The sequence below is a fragment of the Oryctolagus cuniculus genome, chromosome 4 (assembly GCF_964237555.1).
Source record: "Oryctolagus cuniculus chromosome 4, mOryCun1.1, whole genome shotgun sequence".
NCBI lineage: Eukaryota > Metazoa > Chordata > Mammalia > Lagomorpha > Leporidae > Oryctolagus > Oryctolagus cuniculus.
The window spans coordinates 19,251,802-19,275,476 of NC_091435.1; the positions used below are offsets into that span (position 1 = coordinate 19,251,802).

At 39.3% G+C, this 23,675-nt stretch overlaps 1 protein-coding gene across 1 annotated transcript in view; it reads left to right on the forward strand.

The window, feature by feature from the left end:
* Positions 1-464: 464 nt before the first annotated feature.
* The window catches only part of CYYR1 (cysteine and tyrosine rich 1), a 112,189-nt gene continuing 88,978 nt past the window's right edge, over positions 465-23,675 (forward strand). The window contains exons 1-2 of the mRNA XM_002716774.5: positions 465-924; positions 6,346-6,448. Of these exons, the coding sequence (XP_002716820.3) occupies positions 852-924; positions 6,346-6,448 (176 nt within the window). The 5' untranslated portion in view covers positions 465-851. The remainder of the gene's footprint in view (positions 925-6,345; positions 6,449-23,675) is intronic.

The following is a 23,675-nucleotide window of genomic DNA, read 5'->3' on the forward strand; positions in this document are numbered from 1 at the left end:
TCTAATAATTTTATGATATCAGATCATAGGTTTAAGTCTTTGGTCCATTTTGATCAGATTTTTGTGGTAGGTATAAAGCAGGGGGTCTTGCTTCATACTTCCGCATATGGAGATCCAGTTTTCCCAGCAAAATTTCCATGGACTTTTTTATGATACACATCTTCCATGAACTTTTGAAGACCCCCTTACACTGTGAACTTTCCAGTTCTCTTGGGTTTTGCTCACTGTCATTCTTTGTCCAATACCTTCAATCTTAAAAATTCCCTCCATGTGTTCACACTCCAAAACAAAGTTCAAAGTTCTTCATCCACTGCTAAGAAAAGCTGCAGTGGAGGGTCAGGTGAGAAGCAGCAGCCATCGCAGCAGCCAAGGCCATAGTCTTCTCTTAGGCACAACCAGGCCAGAGCTGCTCCAGAGAAGGAAGAACAGAGAACCAGAAAACGGGGAGGAGTCGGGTCCACCCCGCCCCTGGCCTGGCTCTAGTGCCACCCGCGGAGATGAAATGTGAGCCCCGGTGACCGAGGACGCCTGAGAGCCCGCCTCCCGCGTGCCCCAGCGCCGCGGGGCAAGACAAAGACACCTCGGCGCCCAGCTCAGCCCCGCGGGAACTCCGCGCTCCCCAGCCCTGCGGAACCCCGCGCGCGCCGTCCGCCACGCGCCCAGCCCAGCTGGCGTCCAATGCTCCCTGGGGCAATGGCCAGGTTCCTGCTCCACCCTGCTCTCCGGAGCGCTGCTCTGTCTGTCTGACCTCCCGGCATCCCCCCCCAGTCCCCGCCAGGTTCCGGGCTCGCCCGGGGCTCCCAGCCTCTCTCCAATCTGTCCTGGCGCAGGAGCTCAGGCCACTGGCTTGCATGGAAGGGTCGAGGCTGCCCGGGCGTCCAGGGGTCTTTCTTCCCAAGTTGGCGCTGCTGTTTATCTATGCAGGTCAGTGACAGAGGGCGACGGGAGAGGGACAGGGTCTTTGGGTGAACCTGGGACGGACTGGGACCTTTGTGGTAGGGCAGAGACCCTGTGGTCCCCGAGGTGCGACCACTGACACCCCTGGGTTTTACCATCTGCTCAACATACTGGCTTTGTTCCTTTAGCTTCTGGCTTGCAAGCTAGTTTGCTTTTCTTTTTCTTTCTCTTGGCAAACTAACTTGGAAACCGCAATCTCACACTTAGGCTTACTCTCTGGATAGCAAAAGGCACCCACTTGTACCCAGGACTCAAGAGAAATGTTGGGGTGAGGGTAGCGGCTCAAGGGTGAGGGAAATATTTCTTGTTAAAGCTCTTTGAAGTCTGAGGTATTGCTAACCTCCTAAAAGGAGCTCAGCTGGTACCTATTCCATTTCGCTTTATGCCCCCACATCCCCTTCCACCTCCCACTTTCTGAATATTCTGTTTTCCCTGTTAGAAATTGAAAGAAAAAAAAAAAAAGCCTAAGACTGTCATTTTTATTTGTAACGTTAGCAAACGTGGTTGGTACCTAGGACAACTGGAGTTGTTGATTTCAGATGTTAAGTGTTTGAGAGTTGTGAATTCACCCAGTCTAACCTGTTCCTGGACTTGAGCAAGCACTGGTTTATAGCTGAAAGGCATCTCGTTCCTTCCTTCTAATTATTCTTCATGAAAATTGCTACATATTAATGAAGCAAACTGGAATTTCTTATTTTGTGATTGATATGGAGCCCTGAACGGGCCTTTCATTGGTTATTCATATATAAAGTTAATTAACACATGTGGTCTTTGCGTCTGTTCATGTTTATAAAACAGTTCCAAGCCAAAAGCAAAGTTCTTTGTAAACTATTTTCAGGTTTCTGATGGCCTATGACAGGAATCACAGACTTACCCATGGTCCTACAAAGCTAAATATAAACATAATGCTCCAATTTATGTTTTTGTATACAACAAAGCCACACCTGAAATGAATTGTTCAGCATTGCTACCTGAATGTTGAAAGAACTAAATTTCCCATGGGACCCTTCCTGAGGGAGTCATCATCATTTCTACAAAAGTTTCAATCCTTATTGAAATGCAAATTAGTGACTGTCTAGGAGTTATTTTAAATGTATTTTGGGACATGGAAATTCTGACTTTCTGATACAAAAATTCGTAATAGTAGGACAAGTCACTCCTATTTAGTGAAGAGATTAACAGCCTTGATTTCTTTTCCTTTACTCTATATAAGATTTTCGTATTTTGAGGGACTGAGAAGTAATTGCATTACTTCTTTTTTACGTAAAAAAACCTCCTTAGATTTCAATTGAAGCAATGATTTTTTTCCACCTCCTCTACTTACCAAAGAAAGCAAAAGCAAGCAAAGAGTAAATAAAACGTTAATACCCTCACTCACTCTTATTTAACCATTCCAATGAGCTACACCTTTCTCTTATTCTTTTGTCAGTTATTTCCTGTGCTGAACTGAAAGCCAGTTTGCACACATGACCATCCCTTCCCCTATTGCTAGGTGTGCAACCCTCCAGGCCTCAGGAGAGCAATGAAGCTGGCCAACAACAAAGTTGGTAGTTAGAGAGTTTAACTCCATTTCTCTTCTCCTGAATCGTTCCCTACAAATAAATGTCAAACCAATACTAGGTTGACTTGATTGTCTTTGATAAGATGTGTGTGGCTAATAAGTTATTTAAGGGCTTTTTTATGCTTATCATTTTCAGTAACCTAACATTTGTCGAGTGATGCATCTTGAGTGACATACAGAAGAGGTCATCTTTGAGTCTTCTTTAAGGAAATAAGGTGTTACTATAAATTATTATATAAAAGTTGTGCTGGGAGAGCTACAGTCATCATATACTGTAGGTGTTCGGAGGAAGAGACTTTATTGGTGGCTTAGGACTATAAGCCCAGTGAGAACAATGTCTATTTTGCTCAATAAAAATATCTTAAAACACTAGCAAAATCCCTGGTCCATAAGAGGAGATCAAGAAATATTTGCTCAGGGGAATTGAATGGAGGAGGACCTGGAATAAACTGACCTATGAAGGATAGAGAAGCCATGGACAGAAGGAGATGGAGTCAGATCCAGGATATGGTGCGAACAAAGGCAGAAATCATGAGATGTGGGTATGCAACTATAGGTAATTCTGTCTGGTTGGAACTAAGAGATACAACTGGAAGTTTGATGCCCAAACACCACAGAAATAAAAGTAGTTTAGAACTGTGTCAGATAAATTGTTGGCTTCATGGGACATAAACTGAAGTAGATGCATTGTCTATAATCTGAATTATTATCCCTAAGCAACTGTATTCAATTCATGTTCTATTTGTTAAGCAAATAAGAGCAAGACAGGTAGACATAAAGCATTGTGTTTAACCGTGGAGTCACTTTTGGAAAGAGACCCAAGGAAGTGTTTATATTAATGTCCAACCCCCACTTCTCGCTACAATGACAGGATTTGGTCAAGGTTTAACCTGGGCCTCAACCAGTGACTTCTAACCCCTCCCTTTCCTTCCTGTCTTATCCTAAGCTATAACTTGCTAGAGTTGTTTCTAAGCAAGTGTTTCATGCCAGATATCTCTTTTCCTGTACTTCCACGTTCCTTAAACTGAACGACTGATGGGGGTAAATTGGGCAACCTTCTTCCATATCATGCTTTTAGCTAAACAACAATTGAAGAAAGTTCGGACTGGCTGATTTTCAGGGATATTGACTTGGATGATAAAAATGTCTTCTGAGGACAATGGGAAAGCTCCATTCTTTCACAACTGAGAGAATTCTTCTGGATAGTAGAAATGCTGTTCATAGAATTATTTTCAAATAAGCAAGAGAAAGCAACACAACAAAATAAGCTTTGAGATATTATCAGAAGCTCAACTCATGACAAGATTGTGACTGTGAATGTATTTGCCATACTATTAAATCCTGTATTTGTTTTGTAGTTTAATTCTGTGATATAGACAAGATTACTGGAAAATGCCATAAAAATTACAAGACATATGTGACATGATCTAGATGTTTGTTACAGGTATAATCTAGTTTCTTGGCTACAAGAGTTTGGCCTTAGCTTTGTGTAATGTTGGCTCAAAATATTTTGGTAACACCATGTCCTTTTGATATTGGTAATGGAGTACAATAGTAGTAATTGAATCTTTTTAAAGAGAGTACTTTAGAAAGTTGGTGGAAATGTAATTAAAAGATAAATTTGAGTGTGAGCAATTTTGAAATTCACTCATGGTTTTTCATAATATTTACTTTTCATGAACTATTTGAAGAACTCTCATATACTTGGATTTCAAATTTTTGCACCTAAATAAACTTATCTTTTTATTCCTTTTTCTATGAACTTTTTGAAATATGCTCACATTCAAGGAGGGTTTAACAAAATGTCAGCATCTTGAGTATCATCCGGGGCATCCGTGAAGTTCCTTACTCATTGATTGTCCTACTGTGACAGAATAGTGGGGATATTAGCTCTCTTAAAATCTTAAGAACATGAAGTAAAACATATTTGCTTAGCCCTTGAGATAACTGTATATACATATTTGAAAAATTAAACTGAAAATGAGAGCATTATAAATTCACTGAGAATAAGAAGCCTTTAAAATACAAAATACTCTACAAAGAGCATTTATTGTCGATATATTAGCTCCTTTCTTGGTCTAAATCATTATTTTGTGTAACTGTCTTCAAAATTTGAGAGTGGATTTATGTAGAGGTACTGATTGTTGCAAAGGAGTTGTTTTTCCCTCTCATTTCTTCTTACCACAATCTAGAGAAGAACCTCCAGGTTTGTGTTTATCAACCTATTATGTAGAAATAAAACTGAAAAATAGTAATATTTTCATTTGTTACACAAAAGCCCTGTATTATTGATAAAGGCAGATGCATTTTGGTACCTTTTGATCACATGCATTTGTGCAGAATCATCTTGACAAGGAGATTTTAAAGGAACCTAAATTTTTCTCTGTAGGCAAATCAATTACATGGATATGTAGGCATAAATATAATGTTTTGTATTTTTAATATTATAACTTTGATAAGAAAGCAAAAGTTTTATGCGATTTATAATATAGCTGCTATTACTTTCAGGAATTGAATTAAGAGTGACTGACTTTGTGATTTTTGGATAGACTCATTCAACTTGAAAGATTATATTGTACTTAATGGTTTCCTAATAATATATCTGAAACTCACATATCCATCACAGTTTATCCTCTTAATTATAGCTCGGTGATAACCTTAACTTATTAAACATAAGTCATTTAGCTGGAATAAAAAATTTTTAAAAACTAGAATAATTTCTATTCAGTGTTGCTAGTATAATTTTTCTTGCTGAAAAATATATAGAAAAATAGTAACTTTGGTTCCTTTTTGGCTCCAATATATCTTTTTAATCAGAAAATACCTTTCCCCATTTGCACAACGCGATTTATAACTTAGTGATTCTATAATTCAGCGTTAAGCTCTTAATTATTTACAGTTAATTATCTATGGGAACTTCTTCCAATCCAAATGGACTGTAAGAATGCAGACTTATTTGTGTTACTATATGTATTCAATCTGTCATTATGAAGGTAAAAAAACACATAAAAGGAGAATCATAAAGCATTGTCATATAAAAATATACATTATTTTAAAATTATCACTGTTTAGTATTATCCATGCCCAGAACCCTTTACATTAAGGGACAATATAATACCTTAAGACCAGAAGGCTTTGTCTTTAAAAATGATTATAGTTAAATAATTTGTTCATTTCCCCCTTCAATCTATCATTCAACAACCCTGAGTGCCTACTGTGGTACTTTCTAGTCTTCTTGGTGCAGGAGAATTAAAGAATGTCCTTTGCTTAACCAGATTAGAATCTAATGAAGAAAGAAAAAAAAAGCTAGTTTTGACTCTTAGAAATATTGTAGGATTCTGAGTATGCAACTGAAGATTTAAATGCACTAAAGGCTGGTCACTGACTGGTTAAGATGTCAGATAAGATAATTGTTCCTGAAGCTATGATTTTACAACTGTAACTCCTTCTTTTTCTTAATACCTAGTGTATTTATTTGAAAGATAGAGTTATACAGAGAGAAGGACAGAGAGAGAGAGAGAGAGAGAGAGAGAGATCTTCCATCTGCTGGTTCACTCCCCAAATGGTTATAACCGCTGTGGATGGACCATGTTGAAGCCAGGAATCAGGAATTTTGGTCTCCCATATGGGTAACAGGGTCCCAAGCGCCTGAGCTTTCTTTGACTGTTTTCCCAGGCACATCAGCAGGGAGCTGGATTGGAATTGGAGCACCTAGGACTTGAACCGGTGTCCATAAGAGATACCAGAATTGGAGGCGGCAACTTAACCCATTGCACCACAATGCTGACCCCGACTGTAACTATATCTCTGTGGTTTTTATTTTGTAGATGACTGCCTTGCTCAGTGTGGGAAAGACTGCAGGTCTTACTGCTGTGATGGGACCACTCCCTACTGTTGTTCCTATTATGCCTACATTGGAAATATTCTTTCGTGAGTATTGTGAAATTTGGCAAGACTGATTCTCTGTCCTTTGTCCAGTTATGTTTCCAGTGAGTACTAAGTTGAAGTGCTAAGTGGGTTGTGTTTTAAGACTGACCATTGGCATAAAATTTTGTTAGAGATACTAAAACACTCATCACTGGCATCACTGCTAACTCAAAAAAAAAAAAAAACACTCATCACTATCTGGCATTTTATATGATGTGACAAAATGTGAAAATTAATATAATGAAACGAACTGCCTAAAGATAGCAGTTGAAAAGAAATACTGCTTCATTGCATGTATTATAATAGTGTTTAAGTAGACATTATATTATCAACTTTTAAGTTGTCAATGGTATATGCTTGTTTTATTGAAGGATTGGTAAGTTAATATGTGCTTCTTAATTATGGACAGTTTTTTGAACACACATGTAAAAATTTGTCTAATATATCCCATAGATGTCAGAGAACAAAGAGGTTATGAAAAAAACATTAAGATATGAAATATAATTTTTCTATATAATGACTATAAAGCAACCTTAGGAAAAAAGTTGATGTACAAGAAAAGCTATACATGAATAATGTAAAGTAATAAATAACCAAACTACACACACATACACAGACGCATAGACACAGGGTATAAATATGTACACACAGAACACAGTAAGCATTTCCACAAAACAAAATAAGAACTGGTTTCAGAGCTTCTTCTGGGCAAAAGGAAATGGACAGCAGGACTTGCCCGCTGGCTTGTGTTTCTGGGAAGTGTGCAGTTGATCCAGAGAGGAGCACACAGTGAGAACTGAGAGAATTAGGAGCCTCCGAGTTTCCTCGGTGGAAATCCCCATGACTTTCTAATGGCAGCAGCAGCTCAGTCCTCCTCTTCTCTTTCTGTTTTCTTTTCCAGAGAATATTAGGGTGTTCAGGAACTGTCCTGCTTAACCTGATCCCTCCAAAGGCTCCAGCAGAACCAAGGAATTCCTAGGCACTAGGTCCTGCATGCCCAGCTGTTTTTGGGGTAGCTTATAACACGTCCACCATTTTCCAAGAACAGAAAACCTAGCACCACATAAACCTCTTAGAGTCAGCGGTGGCGCTGATATTAGAAAGCATGTCTGTCTGAATACAGCCACAGTGAAATCATACTTTGGGATACTTGTGAACAGTCTCCAAGAAATGTCAGGCTGCAATAAAAAATGATGAATGGAATTTAAGCATTCATTAAAGACGCAAATACTCTGTAAATAAAATGTCTGCATTTTTCTTCATGGATGATTTGGCAGAGAAGAGATTAAAGCCACTTTCTACTTTAGAAAATTGTCAGAATGATATTTACAATTGCAATCACTGCACAGGATTTCAAGAAATTCAAAATACATTATTTTAAAAAAATATATTTGTTTGTTGTATTTGAGAAAGCAGAGAGACAGAGAGAGAGCAAAAAACAGAGACACATAGAGAGACCTCCAGTCCTCTGTTTCACTCTCCAAATGTCCTCAGTGGCCAGGTGTAGCCCAGCCAAACCTAGAGTTAACCCAATTCATATCCCTCTTGTAGGTAGCGAAGACCTAAGTACTGGAGTCATTACCTGTTGCTTCCCAGGGTGTGCTTTAGCAGGAAACTGGAATCAGGAGCAGAATCTGGACTGGAACCCAGTTGCTCTAACGTGGGAAGTGGGCATCCTAAGTGGTGTCATAACGTCTGTGCCAGATGCTCACCCCAAAATACATTATAAAGAAATGTGCATTTTATTTTGAGTGGTCCCCATATACCAATGCTGCTGCCCCTGGCACATGAGAGCACTGACCAGGCAAGTGGTGTAGATTTGAAGAACTTGGCATCAGAGGGATTGTGTGCTTCCTAGGCTTTTTGGCTTCTGAACCAGTTCTCTGTCCACTAACTACACTGTGGGTATGTGTACCCATCTCTTTCTCACTTCATAGCAACTACACTCTGGTAAATATTTATAGAACACTGATTGATCAGAGTATTGTAAGATTTTTCATTTACAAATATGCTTTGTATGATTTACATTTGTAATCAAAATCACTGTTTTGTGCTACATTCTCTAAGATCTTTAATTTCATCATTTGGTTAGGGTAAAGAATTTGTTGAGTCAAGTTATTTATCTGTGTTATTAGAATCATGTGCATGTTCTATTAAAAAAAAACGTGTTTTGGAAAGGAAAATAAGCACAGATGGCATGATATTGCAGGTAGTTAAAACTGAACTTTCTGTTCAAAATAGAAACCATTCAGTAAATCCCTTGCTAAACAATTCACAGCACTTTAAAGTGTTTCCCCCTGGATAAAGTAGAGTACATTTTCAGGATTTCCAGTTATTGTTTAACATTTGAAAAGCGTTCTTAACTCCACCCAAAGCTTTGTTTTTTTTTTTAAAGTTTGGGGGAGTGTGCAGTAGGTAGGAAAAAAATCAATTCCAAGAATGATTACAAGAGTTCTTTCATGCACATATTTTCAAATATTGCTATTTTGGAACTCAGAAAGTATGCTTCCTCTCTCTCAAGCATCCAGGCAGAGCCTTAGTAAAATCGTTTTAATGGTCTTAACAGAAAGCTAAATCTGTATGGTTGTCAGAAAAGTAATAAGGGAAAAAAAGCAATAAGTACAATGCAATATTATGTACCATAAATGAATCATTTTAAGTTTTAGTTTTCTTTTTTTTTTTTAAGAATAAAAATGTTGGCTTAAATGTGCTTTAAAATGTGCTAAAAAGAGTACAAAATGTAATTTGAGCCATTCTAGCATGTAAATTGCAAGCTTAGGTCCACACTACTTCTTCCCTTCCCCTCTCCCACAGGCCGTCTCCACCCCATCAAGTGCCCATTAAAATAATCAGAGCTGAGTGTCAGAGCCCTTAAGCCCTTAATTCTGTTTACTCCAATTACCCTTGCTGTTTTGCAAACTAATCATTAAAAAAAAACTTACAGGAGCTAACTTTCTCCTTATCTTTTAGTTCATTTAGTCAGTTTCTTTCTTCCTTTTAAATACTTTCATTCTAAATATGAGTTAATTTCAGCAAATAACTTCAGATCCCTTTCCCGACTTTTTTTTTCTTATTCCAGCTAATAATTTTGAGATTTACTTCTGTCACATGAAAAATGTGAAAAATTAAACTTGAAAATCACATATCTGCTTTAGTCACTATGGTAACAGATATCGACAGCAATATAGTCAGAGAATCATAGTATTACCTTCCAGAATTTACGAATATTTCTACAGTAATCACATACCCCTCAGTCAATCATTGATCAACACACAATGGATGCCTGTTAATAGCACGGCACAGGGCTAGATCCTGGGATCCAAGCATGAATACATGATGCACCCTGACTTCAGAGACCTCAGAATCCAGTAAGAGAAGAGTCTGTGCACATGTAATTCTGAGTGCATATGAGCTAACACAGGAAATATTGTCAGAGGGACAGAAAGAGAGAAAATAGCTACATCTCTGTGTGTGTGTGTCTATGTGTTTGTGTGTTAGAACTAGATGTTTAGAGAAAGCATCAGGAACATGGGGTATATGGTACTCGTTAGTATTGATGGAATTCAAGGAAATTGAGGGTGGGTGCAATTGAGTGACTAATTATTGCCCCAAACACAGGTCTTTACTGAAAATGAAGATACTCTTACAGATGGGTGAAAAAAAAAAAACTACAATATTTAATACAAACTAAATATTGACTAGTTTAGACATAGTGAGCCAGATAACAAAATATGGAATTGAATCTTCTACCTCGACTAGATTTTTCCTTTCCCAGTTTGCCATTATCAAATGTTGGTCTAAGGAGTCTTCAGAGCACCATCTGGCATGTAAAAACCTCCTAGGAAAAAGTCATGAGGAAGAACTGATAATGATGATCTTGGTAGGATTAAATTTCTCTCTTTCTCAATCAAATGTGAAAGATGTATTACCTCAAGTTTTGCCAAGACAGTTAATAAATATCACAACTTTGATTTTAGAGCCATGCTAAGCAGGAAAACAAAACTCAGTTAAAAAATAAAGGTTTCATATTTTCAAATGGCTTTTGAGGTTTCTGATAATTAAGTAGCTTTATAAAGGTTATGAATTCAGCACATGAAGTTATCCAAGCACTCACAGAAGCATAACACATTTTAAAAGGGCTTTTGCATTGGTTAACATATTTAAGGTAATTAAGTTAAAATAATTTTAGATATATTTAATTTTTTTATATTTATTTATTTAATTTTTTTTATTTGAAAGGCAGAGTGAGAAAGAGAGAGAGCGAGTGAACGAGATTCCATCTGCTGGTTCACTCCCCAGAAGCCTGGAACAGCCAGGGCTGGACCACACCAAAGCCAGGAGCCAGGAAATCCATCTGAGTCCCTTGTATGGGTGGCAGGAACCCAAGGACTTGAGCGATCATCTGCTACCTTCCAGGATGAGAATCATCAGGAAGCTGGATAGGAAGCCGCAGTGGAACTCAAAGCTGCACACTTGAATACGGGATGTAGGTATCACAAGTGTGGGCTTAACCCACTGTGCCACAATGCCCAGCCTAAGCCTCTCAAAGGCACATTATCAGCAAATCAGAATTTGTAGATTTATTACTTGGTTCATTTTTTAAAATTTTTAGATTTATTCTTTTGTTATTTATTTGAAAGGCAGAGAGACACAAAAGAAATAGAGCTGTTTCCCATCTGCTCTTTTACAATCCATATGTCTGCAACAGCCTGGGCTGGACCAGGCTAAAGCCAAGAGATGGGAATTCACTTTAGTTCTCCCATGTGGGTGTAGCCATCAACTATTGCTTCCTGGGGTCTGCACTGATGGGAAGCTGGAATTGGGAATGCAGCTAGAACTCAAATTGTGTTTGTAAATTAAGCCTAATTATTAGAAATATGAGTTTTTCAAAGTTGTTATAAATTAATATACTAGAACACATTCCCAACAGTCCGTTCCTACAAACTGGCAGAGGTAGTTGGTGATCTGCACCATGCCCTGTGGACACAGCCATGGGTAATGCCTGTCTCCTGGTGACATGGGCCTGCAAGCAGAGCTGGACTTCAGGGCACTGGTGAGGCTTCTTGAAGAAGAGTGTTCTAAAATCAACCTCACAGGGAAAAGCAATGGATGAAACTCATCACTCAGGATTTTAAAAGGCAGCAAGAATGGTGCTTGTGCAGTGGTTAAGATGCTGCTTAGGGGGCCGGTGCTGTGGCGTAGCGGGTTAACACCCTGGCCTGAAGCACTGGCTTCCCATATGGGTGCCGGCTCCAGTCCCCGCTGCTCCACTTCCGATCCAGCTCTCTGCTATGGCCTGGGAAAGCAGTGAAGGATGACCCAAGTGCTTGGGCCCCTGCACCCACATGGGAGACCTGAAAGAAGCTCCTGGCTCCTGGCTTCAGATTGGCACAGCTCTGGCTGTTGCGGCCAATTGGGGAGTGAATGATTGGATGGAAGACCTCTCTCTCTCTGCCTCTCCTCTCTCTGTGTAACTCTGACTTTCAAATAAATAAATATCTTAAAAAAGAAAAAAAGAAGATGCTGCTAGCGACACCTCTATCCCATTTGGGAGTACCTGGAGTCACGTCCTGGGCCTGCTTCTGATCCCAGCTTCCTGCTAAAGCGAACCCTGGATGGCAGCAGATGATGGCTCAGGCACTTGAGTATCTACCACCCATGTGGGAAACCTGGATTCAGTGTCCAGCTCCTGGTTTTAGCCTGCCCAACTGCGGCTACTGTGGAGTGAAACAGCAGATGGAAGATACCTCTGTCTGTCTCTGCCTCTCCGCCATTCAAATATGATAACAATAAAGAAATTTTTAAAAATACTTTGCAAATGGAGGAAATGTTTTTAACCTAACAGATATCTAAAACAAAACAAAAGTAGCTCAAACATCAGACTCAGTGTATGATGCTACAACCCTTCTGTTGAACGACAAGTAGACTGGGCTGGCATTATGGCATAGAGGGTAAAGCCAACATCTGAGATGCCGGCACCCCATTTGGGCACTGGTTGGTGTCCTGGTTTTTCCACTTTCAGTCCAGTTCCCTGATAATGGCCTGAGAAAAACAGTGGAAGTTTGAGCGCTAGGGTCTCTGCCACTTATGTGGAAGCCTGGATGAACCCCCTGGTTCCTGGCTTCTGCCTGGCCCAGCCCTAGCCATTGAGACTACCTGGGAAGTAAACTAGTGAATGGAAGATCTCTCTCTCTCTCTGTCTCTGTCTCTCTCTCTCTTTCTGTAACTCTGACTTTCAAACATATAATTAAATAAATCTTAAAAAAAAGAGACAAGAAGATAAACTAGTGTTGATCATCACCTCTATTTATCATTGCACTGGAAACCTTGGCCCATGCAATCAGCAAGACTAATAAAAAAAGAAGTCAAAAAATTGGAGGAGCCAGCACTGTGGCGTAACAGGCTGGGCCTCCACCTGCAGTACCAATATCCCTTATGGGCACTGGTTTGTATCCCTGCTACTCTTCTTCCGATCCAGCTCTCTGCTTAGGGCCTGGGAAAGCAGTGCAAGATGGTGAAAGGGCTTGGGCCTCTGCACTTGCATGGGAGACCCAGAAGAAGCTCCTGGCTCCTGACTTTGAATCAGCTCAACTCTGGGCATTGTGGCCATTTGGGAAGTAAACCACCAGATGGAAGACCTTTCCCTCTCTCTCTCTCTCTCTCTAACTCTAACTCTTAAGTAAATAAAAAATCTTATGGAAATATTGTAACGCTGTCAATATCTAGATATGCTAATCTTCCTGAATTATCTGTATATTTAGTGTAATTCCAAACTTTGTTGAACTTGAAAGACTGCATCTAAAATTTATGTGGAATAGTCAAGGGCTCAGAAAAAAGAAGGTAGTTATGTACAAGGAACAATATAAAAAGATACACCTACAGGTATCAGGCACTACAGATATAGCAAAAATAAATTGGGTAAGATTGGATTACAGATAAAATAAAAGAATATAGAGCTTAGACGATGACTCAGGTATGTATGGGAATTTGATGGATAACAGAAAAACATTACAAACCAGTGGAGGCCTGTGGCTTTTAAAAAAAAAATGATGCTAAAATAATTAGCTACCCATACAGATAAACTTTAAATTCAATCAACCTATATCCAAAAGTTTTTAAAATTTTTAAAAAGGGGGGAGAATGAACTTATGTTGTCAGGATAAGAAAGGTTTCTAAAATAAAATGTAAAAAGCCCAAATGGTAAAAGAAATGAACAGTATGCTTTAAAATTATGAGTTTTATAGCATGTGAATCAATATCAATCTTTTTTAAAGCTATAACTTATAGAGCAACAGGCAATTATAGAGTATAATGCAATTGCTTTACTTGGAGAATATACTTACAATCCATGCAATTCACAAAAGATGAGTGCCCTAAATGCCACAACAGGAAAAAGAGCAATGCATGTGCACAATGAAAGAAGTGGAGCAGGAAACTGGAAGGACCATAGTGTATGGACAGTGCTCACCTGGACACCTAACGCAGGGAAAAGCAGTGTAACAAAATGAGATGCCGTCTCACACCCATCAGGCTGGCAACAGTCCATACTTCTGTGTGAGCGAAAATGAAAGTGTTCTCACATTGCTGGTGGGAAAACAGAAATCATGATCAGCACCTGGAGAGGAGTCTGACCACCGGTGGTGAAGGTGCAGGGCGTCTCCTCAAGTTGGTTCCCATAGAACATCCCCAAATGTGTACAGGGAGATTTTTGCAGCATTGGTTGACTATTATTTATTTATTTTTTTCTTTTTGACAGGCAGAGTGGACAGTGAGAGCGAGAGACAGAGAGAAAGGTCTTCCTTTGCCGTTGGTTCACCCTCCAATGGCCGCCGCGGCCAGCGCGCTGCGGCCGGCGCACCGCGCTGATCCGATGGCAGGAGCCAGGAGCCAGGTGCTTTTCCTGGTCTCCCATGGGGTGCAGGGCCCAAGCACCTGGGCCACCCTCCACTGCACTCCCTGGCCACAGCAGAGAGCTGGCCTGGAAGAGGGGCAACCGGGACAGAATCCGGCGCCCCAACCAAGACTAGAACCCGGTGTGCCGGTGCCGCTAGGCGGAGGATTAGCCTAGTGAGCCACGGCGCCGGCCGGTTGACTATTATTTTAAATAACAAGATATTGGAAGCAAGCTACATGTCCATCAGAAGAGAGTGGAAAAATGAAGTAGAATGGGATGCAGCAATTAAAATGTCAGTGCTTATGGAGATACTACACTAAATCTCAAAATTGTTTATGCCATGTGACAAAGAACTCACTGAAACTAACTGTACACACAGTATATACTATGATACTTTATGTGCAATAAATAAGAAAGTTATCCTCTGTGTTACTGATGAAAACATGCATAAGAAGTGATGGATATAAATAATGCAAGGGATGGAAAGCACACCTGACTCTCGGGACGGCAAAGGGCTGAGGAACTTTCGGGGATGTAGGACTTGGAGTGCTGTCACAGGACTGGTCCCAGACAACGTGGTCACTCCAGGAGGAAGTGTGGGGAGGCAGACTTCAACCAATATTATTTCTTTAAAAATCCAGTATCTGAAGCCAACAGTAGGAATTGTTAACATACAATAAATCTAGGTAGGGGGCTATGGATGTTTTACCTTATCTATAATTTTATATGTTTAAAAATCCTTGTAATTCATTAAGAAACTAAAACACTGAAAAAGCTTGATGATGGTTATAATGGAATCCCCTGGACACTTTGTTAACATGCAGATTCTGATTTGGTTGGCCTGGTGTGTGGCTGAAATTCTGTACTTCTGACAACCCTAGGTGATGCTGCTGCTGCCCATACTCCAAGCACACTTGGGGATCAAGGCCCGGTGCTGTTTTCAATGGATTATACTACCAGATGCAATGATAGAAGAAGTTAGGGCTTGAGGACTGATGGAATGTAGGGCTAGAAGTTGGGGGTAAGGAGAGGGACAAGTGCAGATTAATGCTGAAATTTTTCCTTGGGATGACTGGGGGATGGTGTGCCAGGAAATGATGAGAACATTCAGACAGGGAAATGAATTCCATTTTTAACGTTCAAATGGGGAGAGACCTCTAGGCTATAAACCAACTCAATGAGCCTTCCTTGGTGGAACGTACTGATCTGAAGCTCAGTGGAGAGTGTAGTGTATCACATACAGATTTGGGAGTGAAATAAAAGTGCAGGTTGAAAAGGCAGGGGAACGAATGAGATATTCTGAAGAGAGCTGTAAGGAGAAGATTAGCAAAGACAGAGCCCTGGGGAGACTCAGGAGCACACTGCCTGAGTGTGACTGCAACCTCCTTCCCCTGCGTCTAAGCTGATCCCCCCTCCACTGATCTGCCTTGCATACGCCTTTCAAGGCCGTGGAAAGAGTGAATTTGTTTATCTTCTTCTGTTCGCTTTCCGTGCTTTCTATTAGATGAAATGTTAGGCATCATATGTCAGATCGTTCTGAATTGAATATGTTGCTGTATCACAGCAGCTTATGTTAGGGTCTGTCCTTGATGGCTCCAATATGTTCAAAGAAGGTCAGTTTGTACCTGGTCATAGTCCAGGTTGTAGGAGCTACTTAATGAGATAGAAATCACAGTTGGGTTTTGTTGAGGAAATGTGTTTGCTAGTGGCAGGGGTTGTGAGTGTGGGTAACAGCCCTATATTTGATGCCATCTCTGGTCCAGACATAGATTAGCCTACCTCCAGAATATCCCTTTGTGACCTCAGTATTGTTATTTTGGTCTGTCCAGATGAGGAGATTGAGGCTGAGTTAAGTAACTGGTGCAGTTTCATGCAGTTGCCATGAAACAAGCTAGCATTTAAAACTGAATGTGCTTAGCTCCTTTCTACTACTCCCCACAGACTCCTGAATATCTAAAGAAACTTTCAAGATGGAATTAATGGCAATGATTTATTACTCTCCTTATCAAGAGTTAACCACTGTAATTTTTCCTCTTTTTATTGATGTAGAATTATACATATTTATAGGGTACAGTGTGATCATTTGAGAACTATCCAATGTGTTAAGATCAAATCAGCATAATTAGCATTTCTGTCTCCTTAAATCTTTATCATTTATTTGTGTTGGAAAGTTTCAAAAGATAGGTACACTCCCATGCTCTTTGGCACACCATTCACAATAGCCAAGTCAAGGAATAAAGTAAAGTGTCCATTGACAGAGGAGTAGAAAAAGAGAATATGACGTGCATATACAACAGAATACTAACCACAGTATTGTGGGGGGGGCAGGCCTTCCTACCTTCAATAGCTGGATTAAATTGCCTTTTATACACTGCAGTATCATCACTTCTGAGCCCTGTTGTTAGTTATCCTTCCTAATCTGTGTGTCCTTCCACACTGCAGAGCTGAGCGAACATGAAGCCAGGCTGCTGGCTCAGTGTTGGAGCCATGAGGTCTAGTGGGCTGAATGATCCATTGTGGATCACTGAAAACAAATCAATTTTGCATTTAAATATGAAAAACCTGACATGTTGGGTGTTCTAAATTAATATGCATTATCTAGATAAATATTTGCTTAGAAAAATCAAATCCTAATCTGAATATGTTATTGGTTTCCAGGAATATCTTTCATGGAATACAGATTAGATTTCATGGGAAAGTAATAAGAGTGAAGGAGTTAGGCCTCATTTTCTGATCACTCTGTTTATGATACATTATGATCAGATGGTGGGGACTGAAGTTGAAATACCTATTTGATAATAATGATTTAATTTCCTGTCATGTTTCTGGGGTGAACATGTGCTATAAATGAGGCAATCTGACCTGAAGCCCATGACTATTAAGAATCCTATTCAACTCTCCTTAACTTCTATGCTTTTTGGATTAAAAATGTTTTATTGATAAAATGGAGGAGGAAAGAATTACCCACACTCAGTGATTTTTTTTCCATTATACTGGAAGAATTGCGGCAGGCAGCTGCAGCCCAGAATACATTGTCTCCCAGCTGTCTCCCAACAGCAGAATGTTAAGACGAACACACCCATAACTAATGAAAATTTCAGAGGGTGATGATAAGCTCATAAAGTATAATAGAATTCCATCTGAAAGTGCCCTGGTGAAAGCCTTAACTATTTAACCCATGAGAACTCTCTGGTAGTAGAATTTGTAGCTTCTATATTCATTGATATAGAAAGAAGAAGAAAAAAGAAGACCTTACAGGTAATAAGAATGCTTTATGCCTTTGCACAAATCTGATAAAAATAAAGAAAAACGTGACAAATTATTTCAGACATATTTCTATGTGAATTTACAATGTCAAAAAGATGAACAGAACTGCATTCTCTATGCTGCATGTTGCAAAAAATAAGTTCTACTTATAGTAGCAGATAACCAGCTCTACAGTGGTGACACAACATTTTTCCTCTACAAACTCTGGAAATAATACAACCAGCCTTCCAAGTCTCATACATATGAAAGTATTAGAAATTACATCTATCAAATAAATGCTGAAAACTCTATTTTGATGAAGTGAACTCAAGTAATACCTTTCCTTACATAAAGCAGACAGACCTCCCTGCCCTGGGTCAGGCATAAGCAGGAAACACTCGTTTGTGATCATATTCTTAATTAATAGCTGTTTTGATGATAGAAGCTGCTGTGGTTTGAATGTCCTTCTTAAACTCACGTTGAAATTTAACTGCCATTAAGATATTAGTAGGTGAGACTTTTACGATGTGATTAGGCCAGGAGGCCTGCACTTGGGTTTGATTGCATCTTCTGTGTTGTGTGAACTTATTTCTCCTACTATGACTGAGCCTTGCTTTGCTTACTTGTAAATGGGGAATAATAGTAATAACTTGCTTTTTTCTCTCATACTTGAGCTAAAGAATCTCTTTGAACATAAAAGAACTTAGAAATATGCTTTACATGTTTCCCCTGTAACTAAAGAAAACACTAGACTTTGAAATCATCTTGATTTGGAAAAGAAAAGAAATAGGTGTGGAGCCTAGTGACTTCTCCAAGGTCATTTGGAAAGTTAGTGAATGTGCAGAGCGCTTGTTCTAGTGAGAGTCTCTGCCCCTGGCACTCCAGACTTCATCAACAGGAGACAGCAACCTGCTGAAATGTGCGCATCTCTCCCCCACGAGAGCACTTCCGGCCTTGAGTGAAATAAATGCTTCTCTTAATCAAATGTGATGGCAGTCTGATAACTGCATGGGCAGCTAATTAAGCGCTGTGTTCCATTGCCCAGTGGTTGCTTAAAGCATAATACAGACTCAAAAGTCATGTCATGGGCGTTAGGTGTACAAAACTATCGTGCTGTCCTAGACTGACCTGTGAGTGAGATGGAGAAACCGAGTCAGAGACAGAACAAATTTAAATAAAAACATACAAACTTGATTTATAAAAAAGATCACACATGTCGTATCAAAAAATCAGGAGGTAATTATTTGCATTATGGAAGGTTCATTATAGAGATCCAGTGAATTACCTTTTCAACATTTATTTTACTCACAACTTTTCAGAAATATACAATGTGCCCATGCCTGCTCATTTCTATGGATAGTGAGTCAGTAGTTAATGTATACGACAGTGCGTTAACTGCTGGTCTTAGCAGAGAGATCACGGTGCTCTGCAGACTTGCATGTGTCTTTGCATGTAACAGTTTAGAATTGCCCTGATTAGGTATTTTTAAAAACTGTGTTAATCAACAGTTCTCTCACTATAAGTCAGTGCTTGTAAGACTTACAAGCATAAAACGTGCAGTGATTTGCCATTGATGATGATGTACATTATCCATATTTGCAACCATCTCCAGGCTGAAAGTACTTTCGTGGTAGCAAATAAATGCCAGATGGCACACCAAATAAAAAATCATTGATCATAGCAAGATTCAGCTGCTGTCTATCCATTCCAAAGTGAGTTTGTTCTTATTTAGTTTGCTGTCCTTACACAGCCTCCTTACTATACATACATGTTATATTATATATACTATATATTATATATTAATTTTTTATATATAATATATAAGGCTATATATACATATTACCTAATGCTTGTGGTAAAACACTTTTTGTCTCATTACCTGTGATTGGAGCATTGGTTCTAGTTCTGGGTAAGATGGAGAAAGCCATGTCCATGCTGTGCCTCCCACTAAAGGCAGCAATAGGACCTGGAAAGAACTCATGCAGCAGCTATTTCAGGACTATGGAAAGTAAGTCATAGAGGAAAACTGGGGAATAAGAACCAAATCTGAAGTACTGCCTGACTAGCTTTACCATTTTCTTCTTTCTCTATCCCTCTCTGAATCAAACAGCTCAAAACACATAAATGGGTGAGGTCTCTTCACACGCAAAGACATGGAAGGAAAGACCACAACCTTGTTTCTTTTCTCTGTCCCCATTTGCCCCAGTTCCCAAGCAATTCCCTCACAGCAACAGCAGGGACAATGGCAGCAACATTACCTAATACTTACGTCTAAAACTATGACAATGAGGAGCCTTCCCTTCTGATCAAAATGAGGTAGTGCCATTCGGGTGTGATGAGTCCCCATTGCTGTCTTTCTTTCCTACTGTTGGAGTCTGGATATGAGCTTTTTTGTGGAAGTCTGCAAACAGTAGGATAAAGAAAGCTCATTGTTCTGGCCAGAAAACCAAAAAGGGTTTCCTCTGGGGGCAGAAACTACTAAAGAGGTTTTAAAGATGAAGGAACTTGGGAGACTAACCCTATAGTTGCTTGTGAGCTCATCTGAAGCTACACATGCATGGCTCTGACTGTAGGCAGCCTATCATAGACCTTGAAACCTGAACACAGGGTAGACAGCCATCAAGGTCCTATGCTGTGAATTGGGTGTTGTACACGTGGGACAGTTCCAGACATGACTACAAAAACTTTGAAAACACAATTTATGTTCAAACCACAACCCACAGAAGTCTGGTTGGAATTTATGATCCAAATGGAATCTAGTTGATTGCCGCCTAAAAACACAAATATCAGAATTCTCCATAGGCATAAACAAAACACAAATGCTTATAATTTAAGATTCCAAAAGTCCAGGAGGGGTGGGATTAAGACACCAGTGAAGTCACCCATATCCCTCATCAGAGTGCCAGAGTGTCTTGGCCCCATTGCTGACTCCAGCTTTCTGCCAGAGCAGACTCTAGGCGCCAGCAGTGATGACTTAAGTAATTGGGTGCCTTCCACCTACGTGGAAAACTTGAATTGAGTCCCCGGCACCCAACTTCAGACTGTTGCAGGCATATGGAGAGGGATAACCAACAGATGGGTGCTCTCTCCTCTCTCTCCCCCTGGAGAGAGTGTGTGTGTGTGTGTATGTGTGTATGCGTATGCCTCTCAAATAAATAAGTAAATAATTCTTTTAAGTCCATGGCACAATTCAGTTTATTATACAGTATACAAAAAGACAAGGAAACTTTTATTCACAAGTAAAAAGACATTCAAGTGACAGAGATATTTGAATTATCTGACAGGTACTTTGAAGTAGCTATTGTAAAAATGATCCAAGAATTAAAGGAAATGCTATTTGAAATTAGTGAAAAAACACCAAAATCTCAAAAAAGAGATAAAAATATAAAGATCCAGATGAAAAATTCTGATTAAAAAAAAGAAATCGAGATACCATGGTTTAAAAAGTTCTCTTGATGGACTCAAGTGAAGAATATTCGAATAAAGAGTAAGTGATCTTGGAGACAAATCAATAGACATCATCTAGCCAGATAGTTACACATGACAGAAACAACATTGAAAAAAATGAACAGAGCCCCCAGTATCTGTGGGGCAATACCTGGCATGAATTTGGATAAGATCTGGCATTCGTGTCACCAGAGTAAAAAAGAAGAGGGAAAGAGTGTGATGGTAAACTCAATCTATGTTGCGAAAGAGAGAAACTACAGAGTCAATAACTCAGCATATTCTAAACAGCAAAATTCAAAGAAATCCACACCCAAGTACATTATAGTCAAATTGGTGAAAATGAAAGAAAAACCTTAAAAAGTAGCCGGAGTAAAAGAACACATTAGCTGTAGGTGATGTGTGATTTGAATGTCTTCATATTTCTCATCAGTAACCATGGAGGCAAAAAAGCGACATTTTTAAGTTCCAAATGCATGAAACTATCAGTCCAGACTTCTATATACAAATAAAAATAGAGATGAAATAAAAACATTCTGAGATTAAGAAACACTGAGAAAATATTAAGCCAGTAGACCTGATGCAAAACAATTGCTAAAGGAAGTTCTTAAGAAAGAAAACATGATACCAGAAGAAAACTTGGCCTATCAGAAAGTAAAGAGAAAGGGAGGAAATCTGGATATTTCTGGATAAATGATACAGCTGCTTTTTCTCCTCTAGAGTGCTTAGAAACAGATCTGACTGCTGAATGAAGAAGCATCACATTGTATGCGAGTGCTCTCAGTTGATGCGGATATAATATTTCACACATTTATTTATTTATTTATTTATTTTAGTGGGAGGTAAAATAGCAAGGTTTATTAGGGTAGGGACATCTGTAAGAATGGATGGGCACCTCTCCAGAAAGGACCTGAGAGTGCCCAGTCACTTGGACTGGGGCAGTGGGGAGTGAGGTTCCATGGTTGAGTGGAGAGATTACACCTGGGTAGGCAATTACAATATGAAAGGGGAGAGGGTAAGAAATGCATAAAATGGTAAAGTTACTATATCCTAACTAAACGTTATTAAATTAACTCAAGGACAGCATTTGGTTTGGTGATTAATGTACCCGCTGGAACTCTTACATTCTACATCAGAGTGACTGGGTTCAAGTGCCAGCTCTGGCTTCTATCTTTGGCTTCCTAGTAATGTGCACCCTGGGAAGCAGCAGCGATGGCTCAGGAGGTTGGATCCCTGCCATCCACATGGGAGGCCTGGGTTGAGTTCCTGGCTCCAGACTTTGTCCCAGCCCTACCCCTTGCAAGCATTTTGGGAATAAGCCAGTAGATGGGAGATGTCTTTCTGTCTGTTTCTTTCTCTGTTTCTCTGACTCTCAAATAAATAAATAAAAATATTGCCTTTCAAATAAACTTTTTAAAAAATAATTAAAATAGATTCCAAGTGAAAATGAAAAGTTAAATATATATTCTATAATTCCTGGAATGCTAAAAACAAAATTAAAAAAAAGCTACACAGTGATACAGGCAGAATCACATCAGATTAAAATGGAATATTAGTACTAATAAATGGTCATATAGCTGAAAAGTGGGCAAGAAAGAGAAACCAAAACAGTGAAAAACAGATGTAAAATGTAAAACAAATAATGATAGATCTAAATTCAAATATATCAATAATTATATTAGTGGGTCTAGACATACTTAAAGGAGAGCAGTAGACTTTTTTAAACTGCTATCTATGAGAAACTCACCTTGACAAATAAAGATATAAATAAATTAAAAGTAAATCATGTGGCCAGGAGGCAGCATGGGGGGGGGGGAGTCCCACTATATTCCTAAACCTGTATTTTTAAAATTATCAGTAAAATTAACAAATCTAGCAAGACAAGAAGAAAAAGAGAGAAGATATAAATTACCAAGGTCAAGAATGAGTTAAAAATCTAAAATCTCTATTATAAAATATTATCACTGCAGTAGATACATAGATAACCATAAAGTACAAATACAAAGTTCCATATCTATTTTTGAATTTATAAATATATAAATAAATTTCTCACCACTCATGAATTTTTCTGTCTATCCAGCCAGTAAAATAATCAATTCCTTTTTCTGGTTTCCTACAGCAATTTGTTTTCACAGTTCTCACTCTTTGTGCTCTTTTCTATTTTGTGTGTTTGCGTGCATGTGTCACTGCCCTTTGGTTGTAAATTTCTGAGGCAAAACAGTATGCTTCATTCATTTTTATATCTCCACTCTTCCCTGTATGAAATCAGTCTCATGAAGACTCAGGGTCTTTTTAGAAAAGATTTATTTATTTATTTGAAAGGCAGATTTAGAGAGAGAGAGAGAGAGAGAGAGAGAGAGAGAGATCTTCTGACGGTTCGCTTCTCAAGTGGCCACAATGGCCAAGACTGGGTCAGGCCAAAGCCAGAAGCCAAGAGCCAGGAGCTTCTTCCAGAAGGTGGCATAGGTGGCAAGGGCCTGAGCGCTTGGGCCATCCTTTGCTTCTATCCCAGGCCATCAGCAGGAAGCTGGATTGGAAGTGGAGCAGCCAGGACACAAACTGGTTTGACTCACTAAACCACAGTGCTGGCCCCAGGCTTGTGGTCTTTTAACATGCCATTCACATGGTTGACATTTATAAAATGTT